Source organism: Carassius carassius, chromosome 17, assembly GCF_963082965.1.
Source record: "Carassius carassius chromosome 17, fCarCar2.1, whole genome shotgun sequence".
NCBI lineage: Eukaryota > Metazoa > Chordata > Actinopteri > Cypriniformes > Cyprinidae > Carassius > Carassius carassius.
The window spans coordinates 3946969-3968143 of record NC_081771.1 but is presented as its reverse complement, the minus strand read 5'-3'; the positions used below and the strand labels follow the sequence as shown (position 1 = coordinate 3968143).

Sequence of the window (21175 nt, the reverse complement as noted above, 5' to 3'; positions counted from 1 at the left end):
GTGATTTGACCCCTTAAAGATGTTAAAAGACATGCTGAAATCGGAAAACCTTTTTGGAAAAAAAAAACTGTAGCTATGTAATATCTTTTACGCATCTGTAAGTCTGTGTCTTTATCCTCTGATTAGATTGAGTACCAGGCACTTCAAGGCAGTGGAGGAGAGCTGCCCGTCTCAGTCCATCTATAACAGCCTCAAAGGAAACCAGAGAGACAATCCAGCAAATGAGAAGCAGCAGGGAAGTGGGCTCCACGACATCTCAACAGACCCAAGACTGACAGCGAGCTTTGAATCCAGTGGAGTTACACTGATTGGAAGAGAGTGCAACAGAGATGTGCAGTGCCACTTCTTCATGGCGTGCCTCTGAACGGCCAGTATCTTACCCACCGCATCTGGTGCATATTTAGCGGAATGTCATGAGCGCAGCGGGGCCTTCCCCCCCTCTATGCTCTTTCAGCCTGGTTGAGCCCATGAATATCATGAAGTAAGTCTACTAAAGTACCATATTATAGTATCCCCTTTCATTGTAGTACCATGGTTCAAAACCATAGCAGGTATACTATGTAATACAAAACTGATGCACTTTTTTTTTGTGCCAATACCATGATAGTACCATGGTACCATGTTCAACAAAACTCCAGTAGTTATATTTCTGTTTTTGCATGTGATTCCATCATGGTACTGCAATGTTTTTACATTTTGCAAAGTACCATTGATTGCATGCATGACTTCATTCTTGTTTATTATTCATGTACTATAATGTCAATCTTGGCATTAAATAAATAGGTTAGTTTTATCAATATCAGAACTTGATTATTTATCGATAATGTTTACATTTTGATTTTAAACAAACGCACTTGAAATGGAGAACTTTTGCAAGCAGTGAGGAGAAAACTGAAAGAAAGATCTAATTACATACAAATGGACTTCTAAAGCTTGTTGTAAACGGTCTCTAAATAATATTTGGAAGGAACAATAGCCCAATTACCCATGAAAGCTGTTTTCACTGGTTTGTTTGTTTGTTTATATCTGCTCATTTTTCAGTCTAATTCAGGCATTTTTTGTGTGTGTGTTAAACATTTGCTGTTTGTTAAGCAGCTCCATGAAAAACTGCAGATGGCAAGCCATAAGATGTATTTGTTATATATGCTCACTCTTCTCACTCTTTTTTTCTCCAGAGATTTTTAATGATACCCTCAACTTTATATGATAAAATAAACAAACCCGACCTCAAAGCTGCAGAGAACAGGAAGGAGATCTGCACGATCCAGGGCACCACAACCACAGAAAACTGCAATCTGTGTTCCACTGTGTTTGGAAAAATAAACCCAAATCTTCTAAACCATCTAAATATAGAGGGATGAAACAGTCAGGCTAAAGATTGTGGGTTGACAGAAAGGTCAAAAGTGGAGTTGTGCCTCAGGTATGCAACATTAAAGGTGGAATACACGCAATACGACATCCTGAAACGAGCACAATTACTCAACAACTGAAAGGTAAATTGGACAGATGTTGGTGGAGATCAGGTGACGTGGGCAGGGTGAGCATCAGGCTGTTAACCATGAGTTTCCATGAGGCAGAGAGGAGGCCGGCTCTCTTTCAGAGGCAGTCTTTCAGGCAGATGTTACGGAACCTGTTCCTTGTCCAGATGCATTGGCAACTTTTGGCTCTCCTCTCCCTTGTTTGTCAGACGCTTATATTGACGTTAGCTGCAAGAAAACGAAGTGGTAAGATCATATCTGCTTTTAAATGATAATGCTTATGTGCAATCAACTATACACTTACAAAAAGTACCAAATACTATAGTTTATGGACATGTTACAGTCTCAGAAAAAAGGTACAAAAATTTTAGTGGGGTACTTTTTCAAGAATATCAAAAATTACCATTTAGGTTCCAATATCTACTTTTATGGTACTAATGTGTACTCTTTAGGGGTAAATAAGACATAAAAGTGTCTCTCTTTTTTTCTGAGAGTGTACCATGTTATTCTTCAAGGTCCTCTATATGAACCATGGCAGTGAAATTCATGTGCTGTGGTACTTTTGTTTTGTAATGGTAAATTCAAAATGTGTTCCAATACCAAATATTGCATGTTTACACAAATGTTGATTTGTTTAATGCAAAGAATAGTTCTGACTCTCATGTCTGATTGGATGAGCCAGGTTCAAACTGGTTTAAATAGATGTGATTTATACGAATACAGGTGTGTGATTATTAGTAGAATTATAAAGTAATATGAGGACACTTGTGAATTATTTAGATTTTGTTTAATTAAATATATGTATACTTATTGAACACATTGTCACCATTTAATGACATTGATAAGTTACTTGAGGCTGTGTGTTACAGTGATTTTCCCTGGCTATTTGAAGCTTAGAATTGTAATATGGCACAAATCTATTCTAGTTGTTGTGATTTGGCATCCTGTTGAAATAAGATAATTATAAGAGATTATAATTTCACATGGAAACACTTTCAATCTCCAGATTGACATTTTTTATGATCCCAAAATATATACTGTAACAAGACAATATGTTTTATTTAATATTACTTGGTGCAAATCTAAAAAGAGAATAAGTTAGTTGTGATCGGTCATTTAACTCAACACTCAACATCAAGAGTATAGTTAGTGATATTGTTTATTTACAGAGGCAATAGTGAATAGCGCACTTTGCACTGAAAATACTTTTGATACAGTAAAATAGTCATTAGCTGCATGAATCTACACCATTGATTAAAAACTCTGAAAGACAAATGTTTGTCTCTACATGCAGTGACATGATGGAGCATGAAGATTTTGATGTGCGTAAGACTGTTGTTAGGAAAGAACTGGTGCTGTTTGTTGCTGTTTAGTGCTTTTGGCACCATTATATGCTAGGTATTTGTTTCTAACTATTAAGACTTCTGTTTATTCTGCATGAAATCTTTATTTCCATAGTGTTCATCCAGTGGTTCCTTTGTATTGGATTATATATAATAGGCTTGTGTGATTTTGGAGTTATATTTTACTAAGTAGTAGTAATCATATATAATATCATATGTTTGTTATTATATTTTATATAAAATGAAATATGCCGTGAGAACCAATGTTGACTCAGTGACTGCTGAGACCGTAAATAAGTGTTAAACATGACTTTACCAGTATGAAGTGTTACAGTTAAACTTTATACCTGCAATTTAAATGGAAAATAAATAAATAAAATGGTATTGCATTTATCTAGTATCAACTGAGAGTTGTAAAGTCAACACATACAGTTGCATCACAATAAATTAGAATGTCATGGAAAAGTTTATTTAAAAGTTACATTTATTTCAGTAATTCAACTCAAGTTGTGAAACTTGTGTATTAAATAAATTCATTGCACACAGACTAAAGTAGTTTAAGTCTTTGGTTCTTTTAATTGTGATGATTCATCTCAACAAATTAGAATATGGTGACATGCCAATCAGCTAATCAACTCAAAACATCTGCAAAGGTTTCCTGAGGTTTCCTCTCTCAGTTTGGTTCACTAGGCTACGCAATCGTGGAGAAGACTGTTGATCTGACAGTTGTCCATTGACACCCTTCACAAGGAGGGTAAGCCACAAACATTCATTGAGAAAGAAGCTGGCTGTTCACAGAGTGCTGTATCCAAGCATGTTAACAGAAAGTTGAGTGGAAGGAAAAAGTGTGGAAGAAAAAGATGCACAACCAACAGAGAGAACCACAGCCTTATGAGGATTGTCAAGCAAGATCGATTCAAGAATTTGAGTGAACTTCGCAAGGAATGGACTGAGGCTGGGGTCAAGGCATACAGACGTGTCAAGGAATTTGCTGAACCACAGACAATGTCATAGGCGTCTTACCTGGGCTAAGGAGAAGAAGAACTGGACTGTTGCCCAGTGGTCCAAAGTCCTCTTTTCAGATGAGAGCAAGTTTTGTATTTCATTTGGAAACCAAGGTCCTAGAGTCTGAAGGAAGGGAGGAGAAGCTCCTAGCCCAAGTTGCTTGAAGTCCAGTGTTAAGTTTCCACAGTCTGTGATGATTTGAGGTGCAATGTCATCTGCTGGTGTTGATCCATTGTGTTTTTTGAAAAACCAAAGTCACTGCACCCGTTTACCAAGAAATTTTGGAGCACTTCATGCTTCTTTTGGCTGACTAGCTTTTTGAAGATGCTGATTTCATTTTCCAGCAGGATTTGGCACCTGCCCACACTGCCAGAAGCACCAAAAGTTGGTTAAATGACCATGGTGTTGGTGTGCTTGACTGGCCAGCAAACTCACCAGACCTGAACCCCAGAGAGAATCTATGGTGTATTGTCAAGAGGAAAATGAGAAACAAGAGACCAAACAATGCAGATGAGCTGAAAGCCACTGTCAAAGAAACCTGGTCTTCCACACCACCTCGGCAGTGCCACAAACTGATCACATCCATGCCACGCCAAATTGAGGCAGTAATTAAAGCAGAAGGAGCCCCAACCAAGTATTGAGTACATGTACAGTAAATGTATATACTTTCCAGAAGGCCAACAACTCACTAAAAAGGTTTTTATTATTTTTATTTTTTTTATTGGTCTTATGAAGTATTCTAATTTGCTGAGATAGTGAATTGATGGGTTTTTGTCAAATGTGAGCCAAAATCATCACAATTAAAAGAACCAAAGACTTAAACTACTTCAGTCTGTGTGCATTGAATTTATTGAATACATGAGTTTCACTATTTGAGTTGAATTACTGAAATAAATGAACTTTTCCATGACATTCTAATTTATTGAGATGCACCTGTATGATGTATTATCCATGATGAGATTAGGCGTGTACACCGTGTGGATCATATTTATGTGCATATTTTCAGCAGAACTCAGAAGACTGAAATATAGACCAGTTGGTAATAAATCTTGATGCACTGCGGCAAGATCTGTCAGTTTATTTACAACTGATTTTCCAGAATAGTCACGAAGCATTAGATCTAATTTATGATGGCTGAGACTTTATTCTGCTTCAGTATGGGTTGCTTTAGGTATTGATTTATTTATTTCTTTCTAAAAAAGCTAAAGACTAAAACCCCCTCAAGCTATGCTTGAAAGCTTGAAATTAAAGCAAAGATGGTTATATTCTGCATATACTGTATCTCTCTCTCTCTCTCTCTCTCTCTCTCTCTCTCTCTCTATCTATCTATTTATCGTAAGCACAAGCACAAGCAAAATAATTAAACTGCAAAATAGTTTGAAACCCTTGTTTTGAACTACTCTTTATTTTTATGTAACTTGCCATTTATGTGCCTACACAAACTAGCACTAATTTGTTTGTAAAATCTGCAAAAAAAAAAAGTAAAGTAAAATAAAATAATAATAATAAAAATCAAGAATAGAGATGTTCTACAGAGCAAAAACACACAGACTTTTCTCAGTTCAGTACACTATCCGGCCTTCATTTCTCAACTGTATTTTCCCCATATTTTCTCAATTTCATTTGACATCCATGCAGAAAATAGTGAACAATATATAAACGAGAACTCAGCAGAAGCATCTCTCCTTGGCTCAACAACGTCCTTTGAGACTGGTGTCTCTCTTTATTTCCCTAATGAAGGACATGAAGATAAAAACCATCTGGCAGTTTCCTCACATCTCCCCCCTGCAAACCCTCTCCAGTGGCTCAGCGTGACACAACACACGCAGATGAGAGGCTTCGATCTCCAGTCTCGGGATTTAGCATTGGTCGGATTTCTATCTTCTACCAGGAGAAACCCTTAAGTCTTGATTGCATCATTTATCACAATTAATCATGATAATGCACACATCAAAACTCAAATCCTGCATTGCTTGAATGCACACTGCAGTAGTTTCTTCAGTTTAGTTAGGTGACAGAAAGAAGCTGGGCCCTTTTCAAGAAGCTACAGAAATGACAGACAGGCTTATGGCCTTTAGAATGTGATCTCAAAACCCTCAAATGTCACCACAGAAAGTGTAATGTGTCACATAATGTGACTGCACATAAATCCCAGTGTGCAGTCTTAGGTATGCTCCCTGTTTGCTAATAATGACTTGAAATGTTTTTCAGAGAGCTGGCGACAGGACTGCAGGAGCTGTCTGGAGTGTTCGAAGGAAAACGGCTGTCTGCGCTGCTCTGAGCGCCTCTTCCTGTTCCTGAACAGAGATGGCATGAGTCACCACGGCTCTTGTGTTCACTCCTGTCCCTCCGGACACTTCGGCCTCCGAGCCAAAGATCTCAACCGCTGCATGAGTGAGTCCATCCTAGAAAACAGTTCATTTATATCACATAATTGTACAGTAATATCTGTGATATACTATACTATATGTAATATAATATCAGTAACATCCAAATCTCTTAGAAGATATGGATTTCTTTATTATTATTATTATTATTTATGTTTATTTTATATTTATTTCAAATTAATATAGTATAATATTTAGTGAAATAATAATAATATTTGTAATAATAACAATAATATTTGTAAAATATGGCCTTATTATTAAATCATATATATATATATATATATATATATATATATATATATATTCTCACTAATATTTGGTATTTACTCACATATTAAGCATGGTCAGATGTGTAAAAACAATATATATCCATAATATAGAATTGTACAATTGTAAACTAAAAAAAAAAGCCTAACAATACAACACACCTTATATAAGACTATAATCCTCAAACATATTTCTCCCAGAATGCAAAGCTCCAGAGTGTGAGAGGTGTTTCAGTAAAGACTTCTGCACTAAGTGCAAGGGAGGATATCTGCTCTTCAAAGGCAAATGCTTCAAAAACTGTCCAGAGGGCACATTTCTTCAGTCCACAGAATGCGTTGGTAAGCACTTGACTTGTTTGCAGACCTTCTTTATGGGGAGATGGCATTAAACTCTCATTACCATACTGAAAGAAAGCTATCAGTCATGTTTTATTTGACACAAATAAATTCACAACAATTACATCAAGATGTTTTCTCATGTGTGGCAATGAAAAGCAGCAGATATGGACTTGTATTTGGGTTGCATTTACCAGGGTATTTACATGCCGTTAACTTGATGCTGTGCAAATACTTGGTTACTTACTCACACAGTAGCTTTGATACAAAAGATTAAGTCAAGTCATTCACATTAATGATATCTGCTACATTCATTTTTAATGTTGGTTCTGTTCTGTTTACCCTCCATGCTCCGATCCCTGCTAGGATGGGCAGGGAGTGTTTGCCCAGAACAGAACCATACCCCAACCTAAAATGTATACTAATTGTAAGTTATCTTTGATGATAGTGGTCCTCACAGAATTTTTTTTTATCGCACAATTCTGACAATAGCAATATTAATGTTGCACAGTTCTTCATTCATGATAAAAATGCAATTTCAGCAGTAAAATAGCCCTACAGAAAACTATAATGTTATTATTCAGCTCAAGCCAGTTCAGTGTTGATTTAGTTCAGTTCAGTAGCGTTGATTTTGCAGAGTTCATCAAGATCAGGAATAGCTCACCCAAAAAGGAAAACTGTCAGTCAAAATAAAAGATATTTCACAGAATAAGTATTCTTTATCTGTTTGTACTCCAGAAGGCTGTGTGCTCAGTCTCTTTGGGCTTTGGGGTGAATGGAGCCCATGTCAGCACAGCGGCCTGAGCTGTGGTGTCAGATGGGGGCAGCAGAGCAGGACCCGTGAGGTGTCCAGAAACACACCTGAAGAGACAGAATCCCTCTGCCCACCTCAGACTGAGAGCAGAAAGTGCAGGATGAAGAAAAAGAGTCCAAAAGGTGATTCATATTTTTAAACATTCATGCCAATTGCAGAATAAACCCCACTTTTAGCTGATCCTATTTAAACTATCCACATCAAGCCTCTTTATTTTATATATATATATATACAGTACAGACCAAAAGTTTGGACACACCTTCTCATTCAAAGAGTTTTCTTTATTTTCATGACTATGAAAATTGTAGATTCACACTGAATGCATCAAAACTATGAATTAACACATGTGGAATTATATATGGAATTATATAAATAACAAAAAAGTGTGAAACAACTGAAAATATGTCATATTCTAGGTTCTTCAAAGTGCCACCTTTTGCTTTGATTACTGCTTTGCACACTCTTGGCATTCTCTTGATGAGCTTCAAGAGGTAGTCACCTGAAATGGTCTTCCAACAGTCTTGAAGGAGTTCCCCGAGAGATGCTTAGCACTTGTTGGCCCTTTTGCCTTCTGTCTGCGGTCCAGCTCACCCCTAAACCATCTCGATTGGGTTCAGGTCCGGTGACTGTGGAGGCCAGGTCATCTGGAGCAGCACCCCATCAGTCTCCTTCTTGGTCAAATAGCCCTTGATGCCTTCAGTGTGACTCTACAATTTTCATAGTCATGAAAATAAAGAAAACTCTTTGAATGAGAAGTTGTGTCCAAACTTTTGGTCTGTACTGTATATATATATATTAGCCACTCACACTACACTCACACTACACTTAACTGAAACACACAAAAAAAATCCAAACATCAAACATTGTCACTATAGAGAGTTAAAATGGTTCCATGACTAAATTTGGGAAATTGTGTTTTGTTTTAATTTGATGATCTGCTGGAAATCATTTGTTTGCAGCAATCTTCATTATGGCTGGCAGATCAAATGTCTGGTGGCATTAAGAAAATGAGGCGTGATATTTTCTCTGTCACCTTCACTTGCCCTTAATGGCACTCATGTGTGACGAAAAGACTGCATGACTATCATTGTAATTTCCTTTGCTGTCATTTTCATACGAGAAAACACTTTCGAATGGCATACTATGTATTTATGGGAGAATATAAGGTGCAGTATGCAAATTTTCTACATGCATGCAAGATGTGCACTACAAAGTACGTACACTGCATAAGAATGATGTATCCAACAATGCACTGCACTCAACTTGATATAAAAAACTCATTGGACTAATACATTTTTTTTTAATTGGAATAATAATTGGCAAATAATGTTAATATTATAAATAGTGGTATAAAGCAAAAAAATATGTTTATGCTATCATCCTAAATAAAAGGTAAATACACTATCATTTAAACGTTAGTTTCTAGTGTATGAAATCAATTTAGCTTTGGAGGGCAGAATTTCTTAAAAACCCCAGACTTTTAAAAGGTCGTTTATATAATATAATACCACAGAAAATCTTATTGTAGCAGAATTCTCCATCAGTACCATTGTGGTTTATCTCTGAAGTTGACACCTCAAAGACTTATTATGGTGTGACCAATGAGAACCCGATGATTTAATTTAGTCCTAGGATGTCCTCTAGATCATTTCCTTTCTTCTCAAGTTTCAAGTGTAACCCTGAGAGTTAATGAAAGTCAGGCAGCACATCTCAGAAGGGCTCACAGCAGAAGATTTGCCAGTGTTTTCTGTTAGGACCCAACAGATGACCCAAACTTACCTGCCTAAATGAGAACACACAAACCTCTGATCTTAACATGGAGATTGATGTTGGTTTTAGTATTAAAGGGTAGAACAGGCCGCAGTGGACCTAAAACTGATGATTCAGGGCTCTAAATATCACGTTAGTGCTTTGTGTGTGCATAATCAGAGAAAATAATGAAAAAGTTAGGAAGCTTTAATCATAGCAGGTAAAACACAGGGCAGAGAATATCAACAGATAAAAAAGACTGGAGAAAACCAAGAGGAGAAAAACAGGAAAAATGATGGCGAAAGTGGCATTCTTGCCTAACCGTGGTGTTTCCCCGACCACAGACCCCATTCCTTAGGCCATAATAACTGTTTACTCCAGTTTTATGATGCTCTTATTATGTTCCCTTTAAAAAGACAAACATGGATTATGATTTGGTTTTAGCTAAATAAAATGTTGCATAAATAAACTTAAGCACCCACCTCTGCACACTATTTGTTCCGCTTTTGCTCCAGAATATTTTTTTGTCTTTTTTCTGACGATGAAAGTACATACCACCCTGAAGCTCCTCTGTTGTGGATTTCGAATCTTAAAGTCAAACCAGACATGAACATTTGAAGTACTGTAAGGAACTCAATGAAGCATTCTCAGGTTATGAGCTGTCCATTGCATGACAGTGAGAAATTGAGCACTAACACAATAAAAATAAAAATCCTTTGAAAAGTCAACGGCTATCTGTTATATAAATAAATAAATTAGGTTTTTTGATGTTTTGATTTTTTTAGTGTTTTTTTTATTTTATTTCAGGAGTGTAACCGGTCACATTTTTTAATCAGCTCTTTGTTCAGGGTATTCAGGTACTTGACACTATGTTTCTAACCCTTAGAAAACAAAAGTTAATTTTGCTTATTATTTCTGGACATCTCTCTAGGGATTCCCCATTAAAAATAGATTTTGTGAGTCACTCCACCTGACTCAGTAACTGGTGACAAAGTAATATTTTGAGACTTCAGTGCATTTTTATGGCAATGTGTAAATTCATGGCCCATGTTTTTTTTTTTAATAGAACCCATAAATCCACATTTCATTTTGATATGTTTTTATACTCCACAGTTAAATATGAGGAGAGTCACCATAGGATAATTTATTTGTGGTTTCTTCCTTCCTTCCTTCATTCCTTCCTTCCTTCATCAATGGCCTTTTTCTTTTAAAAATGTCACTCTGGCTAGATTATAGAAGTGATGGACATACTGAAGTACTGAAGTGATCAAACTGAATTCTTAATGCTGTACATCAATAATAAAGGACATATATGGTGTTACTGCCTACATTATTTAACTTGAATATGATTCACTGTTTTATATGCTTTTATGGTTTTATCTTGACAGACAAAAAGAAAAATGTAAGGATAGAAGGAAGAAGAAAGGCACAGAAAATGCTGAAGCTCTTTTGGAACGAAACTGTCACAGAACCTCCATGGCAAATGTAAAGAAACATTTTTATATATATATGATGAATAACAGATGAACAGCTTTGTGTGGTTTTAGCTGTATCTCCACAACTTTCTCTACATGCCTTGGGCTGTTCTATGTTTTCCAACCACATACTCCTCCCTATATTTGACTACTTTGGTATAATTGCATTAGAAAAAAGAAACAAGAACAATGTAAAGAATTGTGTAAAGAGATGCTAAAATCATGACTTGCACTCAGTTTATTTAGTCTCGAGCCATATGATTGGCTGTGGACATATCATGTGACCCAATGAGTGGCAAAGATTTATTTTTAGATATGAAAAGTGATAAATCAATGTGTATGTGTGTGTATATATATATACAATGAATATTTCTGAGTTAACTTGCCAGTTTTGTGCATACTTTGTCTAAACAGCTTAAATTAAAGTATAAAATAGTATTATTTTCTTAGAGCCTCAGCTGTACCACTAAACTTATTGTCTCTTTTTTTTCCTATTTTGAAACTGATTATTGTCCCTCTGTGAAAACTGAAATGTTCTACAACATGCTGCTTTTGATTTGAGAAGGATGGGAATGTGCTGATTTAAGTGGGATTTATTTGTCCTTTCCTACGCAGTATTCTCTCAGGCGGCTGAAATGTATTTACTGGAGAAATCACAGTTTTGCTCAATAAAGCAATTAGACCCAAAAGAATATTTACTTTTTTCCCTCAAGATGAGGAGTTATGAAAATGATATAGAAGAGAAAGGGATCGTGTTAAAAAAATAAATAAAATTGAAAATAAAAGCTCTTTCTGAAGTGGATTGCAGATGTTAACTTGTCATCATACGGCATTTTATTAAATAAATACATTTAGGTAAGTAGGCTATAATCTCTTAACAATTTATTTTTTTCAAATACTAATTCATTAAAAAGTGGTTACACTTAAAAACAATTCTGTGATTCATGAATTGTTCCATCATTGTTTTAATATTTCTTTTTCTTTTTTGAAGGCTCATTAACAAACCTATAATAAATATTAAATGCACACATTAAGTTGAATTAGATCTTTTTTAAGTGTCAATAAACAAAGTAAAAATGCAACAGCTAACCCCGACTTCCCCTTACATGTTAATAACTAGAAGTGTGTTTCAGTGTGATCTATATATAATTCTCTATTATAGATCAGTGGTTTCAGCCAAATTCTAAATTGCTTCTAGTCTTTTATAACGGTTACAGTATTTAAAAAACAAAAAAACTAAACAAAAAAGTATTTTCAGCATTAAACTAGGATTTATTAAAATATTTATGCATATTCAGTCCAAGTGAAATATTTTTTTTTTTTTTTTATTCTTCTACAAATAATTTAAACCAACATTACTGTACCAGCCTCAGTCGCCGTGATTTTGCCAAGTAAGACATGTTCCTGGATCAACATCTTCTGATGATCCTGGATCAACATTATTGTCCAAAAATATAGACTTAACCCAATCCCTAACCCTAATCATAATTTATTCCTAACATTAGTGGGAAATGATAGCTGATTAACAAAGATGTAGAAACACCTAACTCTGGTTGTATGCCTAAAACAGATATTTTCTGAAAAGATATATATCAATTCTGATTGGTTGATTGGAATGTTGTTTCAGGATGAACAAGGATGTTGATCCAGGACCATGTTGTACTTGTGGTGAAATCACGCTAGACTCTCCTCTTAAGAGCATATTGTTCCATATTCAGCCACTAGATGGTAATGTTCACCTGAATTATAAATCTACAGCTACACTACATTCGATGAGCTTTCTATTAAGAATGAACATCATATGTTAGGTTTCTACATTCAACAGAGGCACCCAGTTAAGAGGTCATCTGCTCAGTGCAGGGTCACCAGCTTCCAATGAATCTTCGCAACAAACCTTAAACATCTCAGTCGGAGTCTCAGAGAAAACATGCCAAACACAAAGTGAAGTAACACATTATATGCTGTGAGCTTGTTGATGTGCGAACAGCATCCAACCAGACACAGGTCTTCTCAAGAATGCAAACACACTACATATGCTTAAAGCACCTCTGGTTGAACTGTAATTAGTGCTGTTTGCTAAAAGAAGCATCACTTATGCACATAGGCTACATTCTGGTAATCGCTAGTCAAACCTTTTGTGCTACAAACAAATGATATTGTCTGTAAGTTGCGTTTACACAGGTGTCTCTATGTGCTTTAAGTAAACTGATTGGATGCCTGTAACATTGTAACCCTACACCCACCCACCATGTGTTAACTTTCAACAAACAGTGCTATTAATAATCCCTTTAAATTTAATGAATATGTTCTAAATTTGGTTTAGACATTGCTATGCTATGTGATTGCTAGGATATTTTGGGAAGTTGGGTGGTTTCTCAGTGCCCCAGCAGTTCTGATACTGTGACACTACTCACTTAGAAAAGTAAAAGATTTATTAATAACTGTAATTTCAATACATTTAAGTTAATATTGCAATCACTGATCTATTTATAGGATAATAACTGGATTGCTCATTGCGTTCTAAACTGCTGACAGACAGTGAAACCACTGGATGTGTTCAAGCCCCCATCTTACCATTCCCTACCGGCAGAGAGCATGATGTAATCACAGCTAAAACACGGATCTAAAATCACCCGATTTGAAGGAAATTAATCAGTCACACGGAATTTTTTATTTTTTTTTTATTTTAGGTGCATTGCATGCAATTGATTTTTATTTCAGATTTTATCAGCAATGCTTATGGTCTTTTTGGGTAGGATATGCGATATTCATAAATCATTAAGGTGGACGTTTCTGTTACAGACGGCCAACAACGGTAACGTTAACGGATCCAACACTTCTTTAGGTAATATTACGTAATTAAGAAATTATTAAACATAAACAATAGTAACATTAATTGATTTGAATATTCAGTGAATACATTTACTTTATTGCTATGTTGTACTGAAATGAAAATCTTAACTTACCATGCATCATCTGTCATGGAACACTAACAAAACAAGATGACCTAAGCACAGCATTTTAATGAAAAGTACAAAGCAGAGTAAATCTGCAGGCAAAACAGAGAAAAGAGTATGTCATAAAAAAAAAACTCTCAACCATCAACTAAAGACAAAGAAAACCGGGCTTATATGGAGATTTTAACAAGGTAAATGAAACACAGTGAAATGAGACATGATTGTCAAAGCAAAGAGTGATGGAAACTAAAGTCCAGAGAAACAGTTCTAGAAAGTGCGCCTTCTAGTGGCTATAAAGGAAACACCTACTATACCCTGTAATGCGCACCCCCCCCCCCCCCACACCCTCTACAGAGCGGATTCCTGATGCTCCACGAAAAGTCAGTGAAAGCCAGGGACAGGAGCTTGGCAGACTGTAAAGGTGGAGCAGATAACCACCTCAATGGAACTTACAGGGCCGATGAACCTCCTAGCAGTTCAGGTGGTACTCCCGGACTGGAGCAGACTCTGGAGTGGACTATAGGGCTCCCAGATTGGAATGTGGTCTGGAATGGACTCTTAGGGCTCACGGACTGGAGCAGACTCTGGAGTGGACTATAGGGCTCCCAGACTGGAATGGGCTCTGGAATGGTCTCTGAGGGCTCACGGACTGGAGGAGACTCTGGAGTGGACTATAGGGCTCCCAGACTGGAATGGGCTCTGGAATGGTCTCTGAGGGCTCACAGACCGGAGGAGACTCTGGAGTGGACTATAGGGCTCCCAGACTGGAATGGGCTCTGGAATGGACTCTGAGGGCTCACGGACCGGAGCAGATTCTGGAGTGGACTATAGGGCTCCCAGACTGGAATGGGCTCTGGAATGGACTCTGAGGGCTCACGGACCGGAGCAGACTCTGGAGTGGACTATAGGGCTCCCAGACTGGAATGGGCTCTGGAATGGTCTCTGAGGGCTCATGGACTGGAGCAGACTCTGGAGTGGACTATAGGGCTCCCAGACTGGAATGGGCTCTGGAATGGACTCTGAGGGCTCACGGACCGGAGCAGACTCTGGAGTGGACTATAGGGCTCCCAGACTGGAATGGGCTCTGGAATGGACTCTGAGGGCTCACGGACTGGAGGAGACTCTGGAGTGGACTATAGGGCCCTGGAATGGACTCTGAGGGCTCACGGCCTGGAGCAGACTCTGGAGTGGACTATAGGGCTCCCAGACTGGAATGGGCTCTGGAATGGACTCTGAGGGCTCACGGACTGGAGCAGACTCTGGAGTGGACTATAGGGCTCCCAGACTGGAATGGGCTCTGGAATGGACTCTGAGGGCTCACGGACTGGAGCAGACTCTGGAGTGGACTATAGGGCTCCCAGACTGGAATGGGCTCTGGAATGGTCTCTGAGGGCTCACGGACTGGAGCACACTCTGGAGTGGACTCTAAAGATTCCCGGACTGAAACAGGCTCTGAGGCAGGCTCTTGGGCCAACAAGCAGGAAGCTTACATGGGACCAGCAAAACAGAGAGCTTAGGTGGAAGGGCAAGAAGCTTGGTAGGAGCTGGCAAGGCAAGGAACCTGGGTAAAGCAAGCAGGGCAAGGACCATAGATGGAGCTGGCAGGGCAGGGACCCTGGGAGGAGCCAGCAGGGCAAGGATCATGGGAGACACAAAAAGAGAGGACTGTTCAATAACTTCTGGGACCACCAGGGTCAGGTCCTCCAGGACCACCTGACTTGAGATCACCGAAGTCGACTTCGCTGCCCTCCTCCTCTTCCTCCACTTAAGTGTGGGAATAGATGACTGGTTCTTGGCTTGATTAGATTAGTGAAGTATGGGTGGGACGGTCTTGCAGATGGACTTAATGGTGATTAACTTCCGGAGCTGCAAATATCTGAAGAACTTCCAGAACTCCAGACACTTCAGTTCCATCTCCCACTGCAATAGGGTTTCATCAATACAATGATTAAAAATGTCCTTAATGTCCTCTCCCTCATACTGCTTGATCTGTTCATGACTGGTTGATTCTGTCGCAGAGCACTCACAAAACAAGATGATCCAAGTGCTAAATCAGGCAAAACAGAGAAAAAAAACGCATCATAGTAAAAAAAATACATATATATATATATAGACATTCATAAATAATTATCATTGCTCACCCTACAATATTCAACAGACAACATTCTAGAAAAGGTTTTCCCACTGTCAAAATGCAAAGTGTAAAACAGCTCTTGTGGGACAGTGTCAGCTTTGACCTGAACAGACATCAATCGCGTGCTGCCCTTTTTTGGGGGGTTAGGATGTTTCGGTGTTCATGTTTATGTTTGTAAGAGAATGCTGCGGACAGCGTTCATGAACCAATTGTGCTGCAGTCTGTAAATTACGTCTCTCAGGGGAGCAGTGCTCTTAGCTGCAGGAAGTTTCCTACTCAAACGAGGATTAATGAGGGAAGTTTGAACACTGCACAGACCCTAGACCCTTAGAAACTCTGACCGTATTTAAACATGCCCCTTCAAACTTCTTTGAAGAGACTAAGCCAGATTTGGTTTCTGTGTTGACTATACTGATGTGAATCTGTAACTTTGTAGGTCGTCATTTAGCAGAGCTTTTTTAATCCCAAGTGACATATATGTGCAAGCTGATATAATTGTAAAAGTTAAAAAAATAATAAAAATGGAACTACATTTTTGAGACTCATTTATTATATATTTATTATATATCTTATAAATATAATAAAATAATCCAAATTTAAAGGAATAGTTCACCTAAAAATAAAAACTTGGCCATCCAACATGTAGATGAGATTGTTTTTTAATCAGTTTTTTGCATTACATCATTTGCTCACCAATGCTGGCAGTGAACGGGTGCCGTCAGATAAACAGTCCAAACAGCTGATAAATGCATCACAAGTAACCCACACCACTCCAGTCCATCAATTAACATCTAGTGAAGTGAAAAGCTGCATGTTTATAAGAATCAAATCCATCATTAAAGAGTTTTAACTTTCAATCATCATTTCTGGCCCAAACAAGTCAATAATCCACAATCACGCTTCCTCCTGTGAAAAAGTCCATCCCCTGTTAACATTGACATTGATTTTATATACGTTTCATCACTGTCCCACTAGAGCAAAAGCAATATAAATCAGAATAAACTAAACAAATCCCTCCCTGGTGTTTTGTGAACTGGAACAGGGAATTACTATAATATCATGTTTAAACTGTCATCACACCCACCACTCCAGTGAAATATTCCTCTAAATTGAAAATGATACTTTCCTTAGCATAAATATTAATCTTACTATTTATGCAAGCTATTTTACAGCTCTTTCGTCCTGCTGAGCTTGTATTCTGTTATGCAAATAGTATGCCATTTTGTTCATTTGTTTTGCATGATACTGTTAGTATCATGCAAAACCGTATACTATACGACACAAACATTCTTTTGTAAATCACGTATTGGCTGGTGGTCACATCTTTCTTTTTAACTATCCTATTTTTCCCTGCAGACTATTTATAGTGTTTGTAATGCTAATTTAGTGTTTCTGAACAGTTTACAGCCTCCTTTTGAATCATAGCATTAAAAAAATATGTTTTTGGCTACTGTTTAAACATGCAAATTACCTGTGTTTTGACTGGATAACCTCTTTGAATGTGAAATGAAGCAACAATGATTGCTAATAGTTTTTCTGACAGGAAAATGTCACAAACAAGTTATGAATATATTCATATAATGATATCTACAATACAATCATTATTACAAATTCATCATGTCATCCCTTAAAATTTTAGAACAAGGCCTTTATGTTGCAGTTTAGTTTCAGTGAACCCCTGGTAAATTTTCAGTTCTTAAAGGTACAGTATGTTGTATTGTGCAGGGAAATGTTTGTGCCTAAAAGCATTTAACCCATTTCAAGTTCAGCTGAGATGATTTTGGATGCTTTATGTATCATACTCAAATGCAATCACCATCTACACTAAATATCAGGGAAATCTAGACTAATTAAAACAGTGAATAGCCTTGACTTTTCTCATGCATTACATAATGCCGCTCCACACTTGCACAATTTAATCATAGCTGAAAATAAGATGAGAGATAATAAACATGTCCTGTCATTCCTGGACACTTTTATCTCAGATGTTGATTACTATGACACATTCATTGTTTTCAGATCAACAGAACACATGTAAGTGTAGCTTTTCCACATAAAATTAATGATTTGCTGAATGATATATTAAAGGACATATAGTGTGCACAACATCACGTTTAAATTGCTGATAGTGCACTCCTCCAGATAAGATTGATTGCTTTTTCGTTGAAACTGTTTATATTTTCTCTTTCGGTATATTTAGAAGGTCATTCCTTAAACCTTAAACACATTTCTCGCTGGCTCGCGTTTTGAGATTGCAAATCTGGTCCAAGCTGCCAGCTCCAGTGGTCACTCCAAAGGAAACAAAGCTTGTGGGGAACGTGTTTACGAGTGGTTCTGATTTCACAGACTCCAATCTTGTAAGAAAAACAGAGATAAGATAGGATTTACGCAGACCTTAAACACAGCCAAAAAATCCAAATGGCAACACTCGACAAGTAGTTTAAACACACCAGCTTTAATTTGTTTAAGAGAACCTGATGGAATCGCAACAGTAACATGCTGATTGTTGGCTTTCGGAAGATAATTGCGATTCACAATCAAGTACCTACTGCTTGATAAAACAGCACCAAAGGCTAAAATAAACAGAATAATCAAAATGAGTTATTAAGAAGACGAGCCCGAGGTTGCAGTTAAATTACAATGGGTTCGTGTTGTCATGGGAACTGAGCACTGTGTTTATGTGAAGACTCTAAAATTGTCAAGCACGACACGGACATTTGCTGGCGACCTTCTGAAGTTTCCCCTCTTACAATGTCCAGTTTTACAAACCAAGACATCCAGGCTAGAGTTCATGGTCATTTCTTCCTTGTGCATGTTTATGGTGAAAATCCAGTCCAATAAACGCAATGGATGATGAGAAAGACAATCGCCACAGTGAAATAACAATAAAAACATCAGATGTTAGTGTCTTATTTCGTTATATTCTCTTGAAGTAAACATGGGTCATTTTTACTCATTGTTATATAGTATAAAATATTAAATTCACATTTTTAAAATATTAGATAAATTCACCTGTTTGATTAAATAGCATATGTTGCTATTCTTACTTTGAAAAAAAAAAAACTTTAAATGTGACAATATTATCTATATATTATATAAAATCTAATAATATTAAAATGAGAAACTTTGAAACTTCCTCACATATTCTGTTAATTTCCTCTCCACTGTTTAAATAAATAATTATGATAAAATTAATGAATTTGAAGTATCTGAGCTTGACTATATCATTAAGAGCACTGTAGAGATCATGGATTTTTGTTGGCCAAAACTAGGAAACAGGTATACATTTTACCATGTCCTGAAGTCACAAGATTTTCTGAATGGGATTTTGGCTAAATGTCTGACATTTTCATGTTTTATTCCATGGCATAAAATATCAGTATCCCATTGTATTTCTTTTTACTTTTCTTGAAAAAGGCAGACCTGCAGTAATCCAAAAGTAATGGAAAAATCCTTTTGGGCTTTCGTTGAGGGAGCCTTGACGATGTAAAATTTTGGGTTGACCTACAAAAACACATAATCATTGCAGTGCCTGTGGCACATATACAGTACTTCCTTAAAAGTGCACAATGGAATTCTGTGCTCTCCGTTCTATTATAACAAAAGAATATTCATTAAGACTAAAGTGAGTTTTATTCAAAAAATAATATCCAAGGACAAGAAAACTCAACACACTTGTCTTAAGTTTAAGTATAAGGTTTCTCTTCTATTTCATATCTCACCGTACAAGCTGTCACATATCATCATTTGTGGAAAACCTGCTCAAAAACCAGCCTAACTGCAATGCCAGCAAGCCCATGAAGAAGTTTTAGGTCAAAACCTCAGGAGTATTTGACCACTGTAGATCCCATACACGATTAAACAAGCATGACAATGTGATTGAAAACACGTTCTAGCTCTCTGGCTGCAATCATCACCTTGACTTGCTGCAAGCTTCGGACTGAGGATAATGATTAAAAAGCAATCTAAAGCAATTAGCCATATAGCTACTCTGTTTCAAAATATATCAGCCAATTTGTCAAGATTTCATCATATCTGAATGATTGGGCCAAATAGCATCCAGTTGATTGAACTTTCTGAGAACTGAGATATGCATCAGGGTATTGGGTGAATAATTGTTAGGGTTTCCGTTGGCAATGCAATTGGACTTGCATAACGATATGCAATCACAAGGCAGAGTTCAACTTTAGACATTTTAACACATTTTGGGATCATCTTACCTAAATTTTTTTTTACAGTTTTTTAGATCTATTCATTAATCTAAATGTGTTTTTGTTCAGAGTGCATGAAGATGCATCACACTTGGTTTTACCTGATGATTTCAATCTCATTGGTTCTCATATTTTTAGCAAGTTGGGATCATATGAATTTCAGAAGACTTTGAAAGTAAATCACAAGCCAGATTTGCCTACTTTTTTATTAGTATTGTGTTGCTTTTGTCCTTTCAGAGCCTGCAAGCCGGGTAATACAAAAATATTACATAAATGTACATTTTGAATGAAATCATAGCAAATAGTAGAGAGTTCCAGGTAATACTTCCAAAAATGAATAGATGCTGAAAATATATGCTGAAAATACACTCACCCTCTGCAGTGAATGGGTGCCGTCAGAATGAGAGTCCAAACAGCCGATAAAATCACAATAATCCAAAAGTAATTCACATCAGTAAATCCATCAGTTAATGCTTGTGAAGCAAAAATCTGCATGTTTATAAGAAGCAAATCCATCATTAAAAGATATTAACTTTAAACCGTCACTTCTGGCCAAAATGTGGATGGATTGAGTTCACAATCATTAACAACGTTTCCTCCAATGAGAAAGTCCATCCCCTGTTGTGCTTTTAGATCAAAATCAATCAAACATATTTGTTAAGAGCTGTTTTATTATTTTTTGGCTTGTACACGGTGCTTGATCTGTGCATATTTCTGTCCTGATTCAGACGAGACAACATTTTAACTATGGAAAGCAATATTTTGGATTATGGAGTCATATTTTAGCCAGAAGCAATGTGTTTATTTGTTTATTATAAACGTGCAGCATTTGCACAAAATGTTAACTGCTGGACTAGAGTCATGTGGATTACTTGTGAATTATCGTGATGTTTTTATCAGCTGTTTGGACTCTCATTCTGATGGCACCCATTCACTGCAGAGGATCCATTGGTGAACAAGTCATGCAATGCTAAATGTTTCCAAATCTGTTCCAATGAAGAAACGAACTTATCTACATCT

General features: G+C 37.0%; 1 protein-coding gene and 1 long non-coding RNA gene across 2 annotated transcripts; one reads left to right on the top strand and one right to left on the bottom strand.

The window, feature by feature from the left end:
• Positions 1-1613: 1613 nt before the first annotated feature.
• On the top strand, positions 1614-11074 carry LOC132160462 (R-spondin-2-like). The gene is made up of 5 exons (XM_059570141.1): positions 1614-1724; positions 6038-6220; positions 6681-6818; positions 7554-7751; positions 10767-11074. The coding sequence occupies exons 1-5, from the start codon at positions 1619-1621 to the stop codon at positions 10865-10867; spliced, it is 726 nt and encodes a 241-aa protein (XP_059426124.1). The 5' UTR covers positions 1614-1618; the 3' UTR covers positions 10868-11074.
• Positions 9245-13956, bottom strand: LOC132160463 (uncharacterized). The gene is made up of 3 exons (XR_009438010.1): positions 13820-13956; positions 9861-9966; positions 9245-9784 (listed from the first exon to the last, which is right to left on the bottom strand). It is a non-coding gene; the product is annotated as an uncharacterized LOC132160463 (long non-coding RNA).
• Between the last annotated feature and the right edge of the window lie 7219 nt (positions 13957-21175).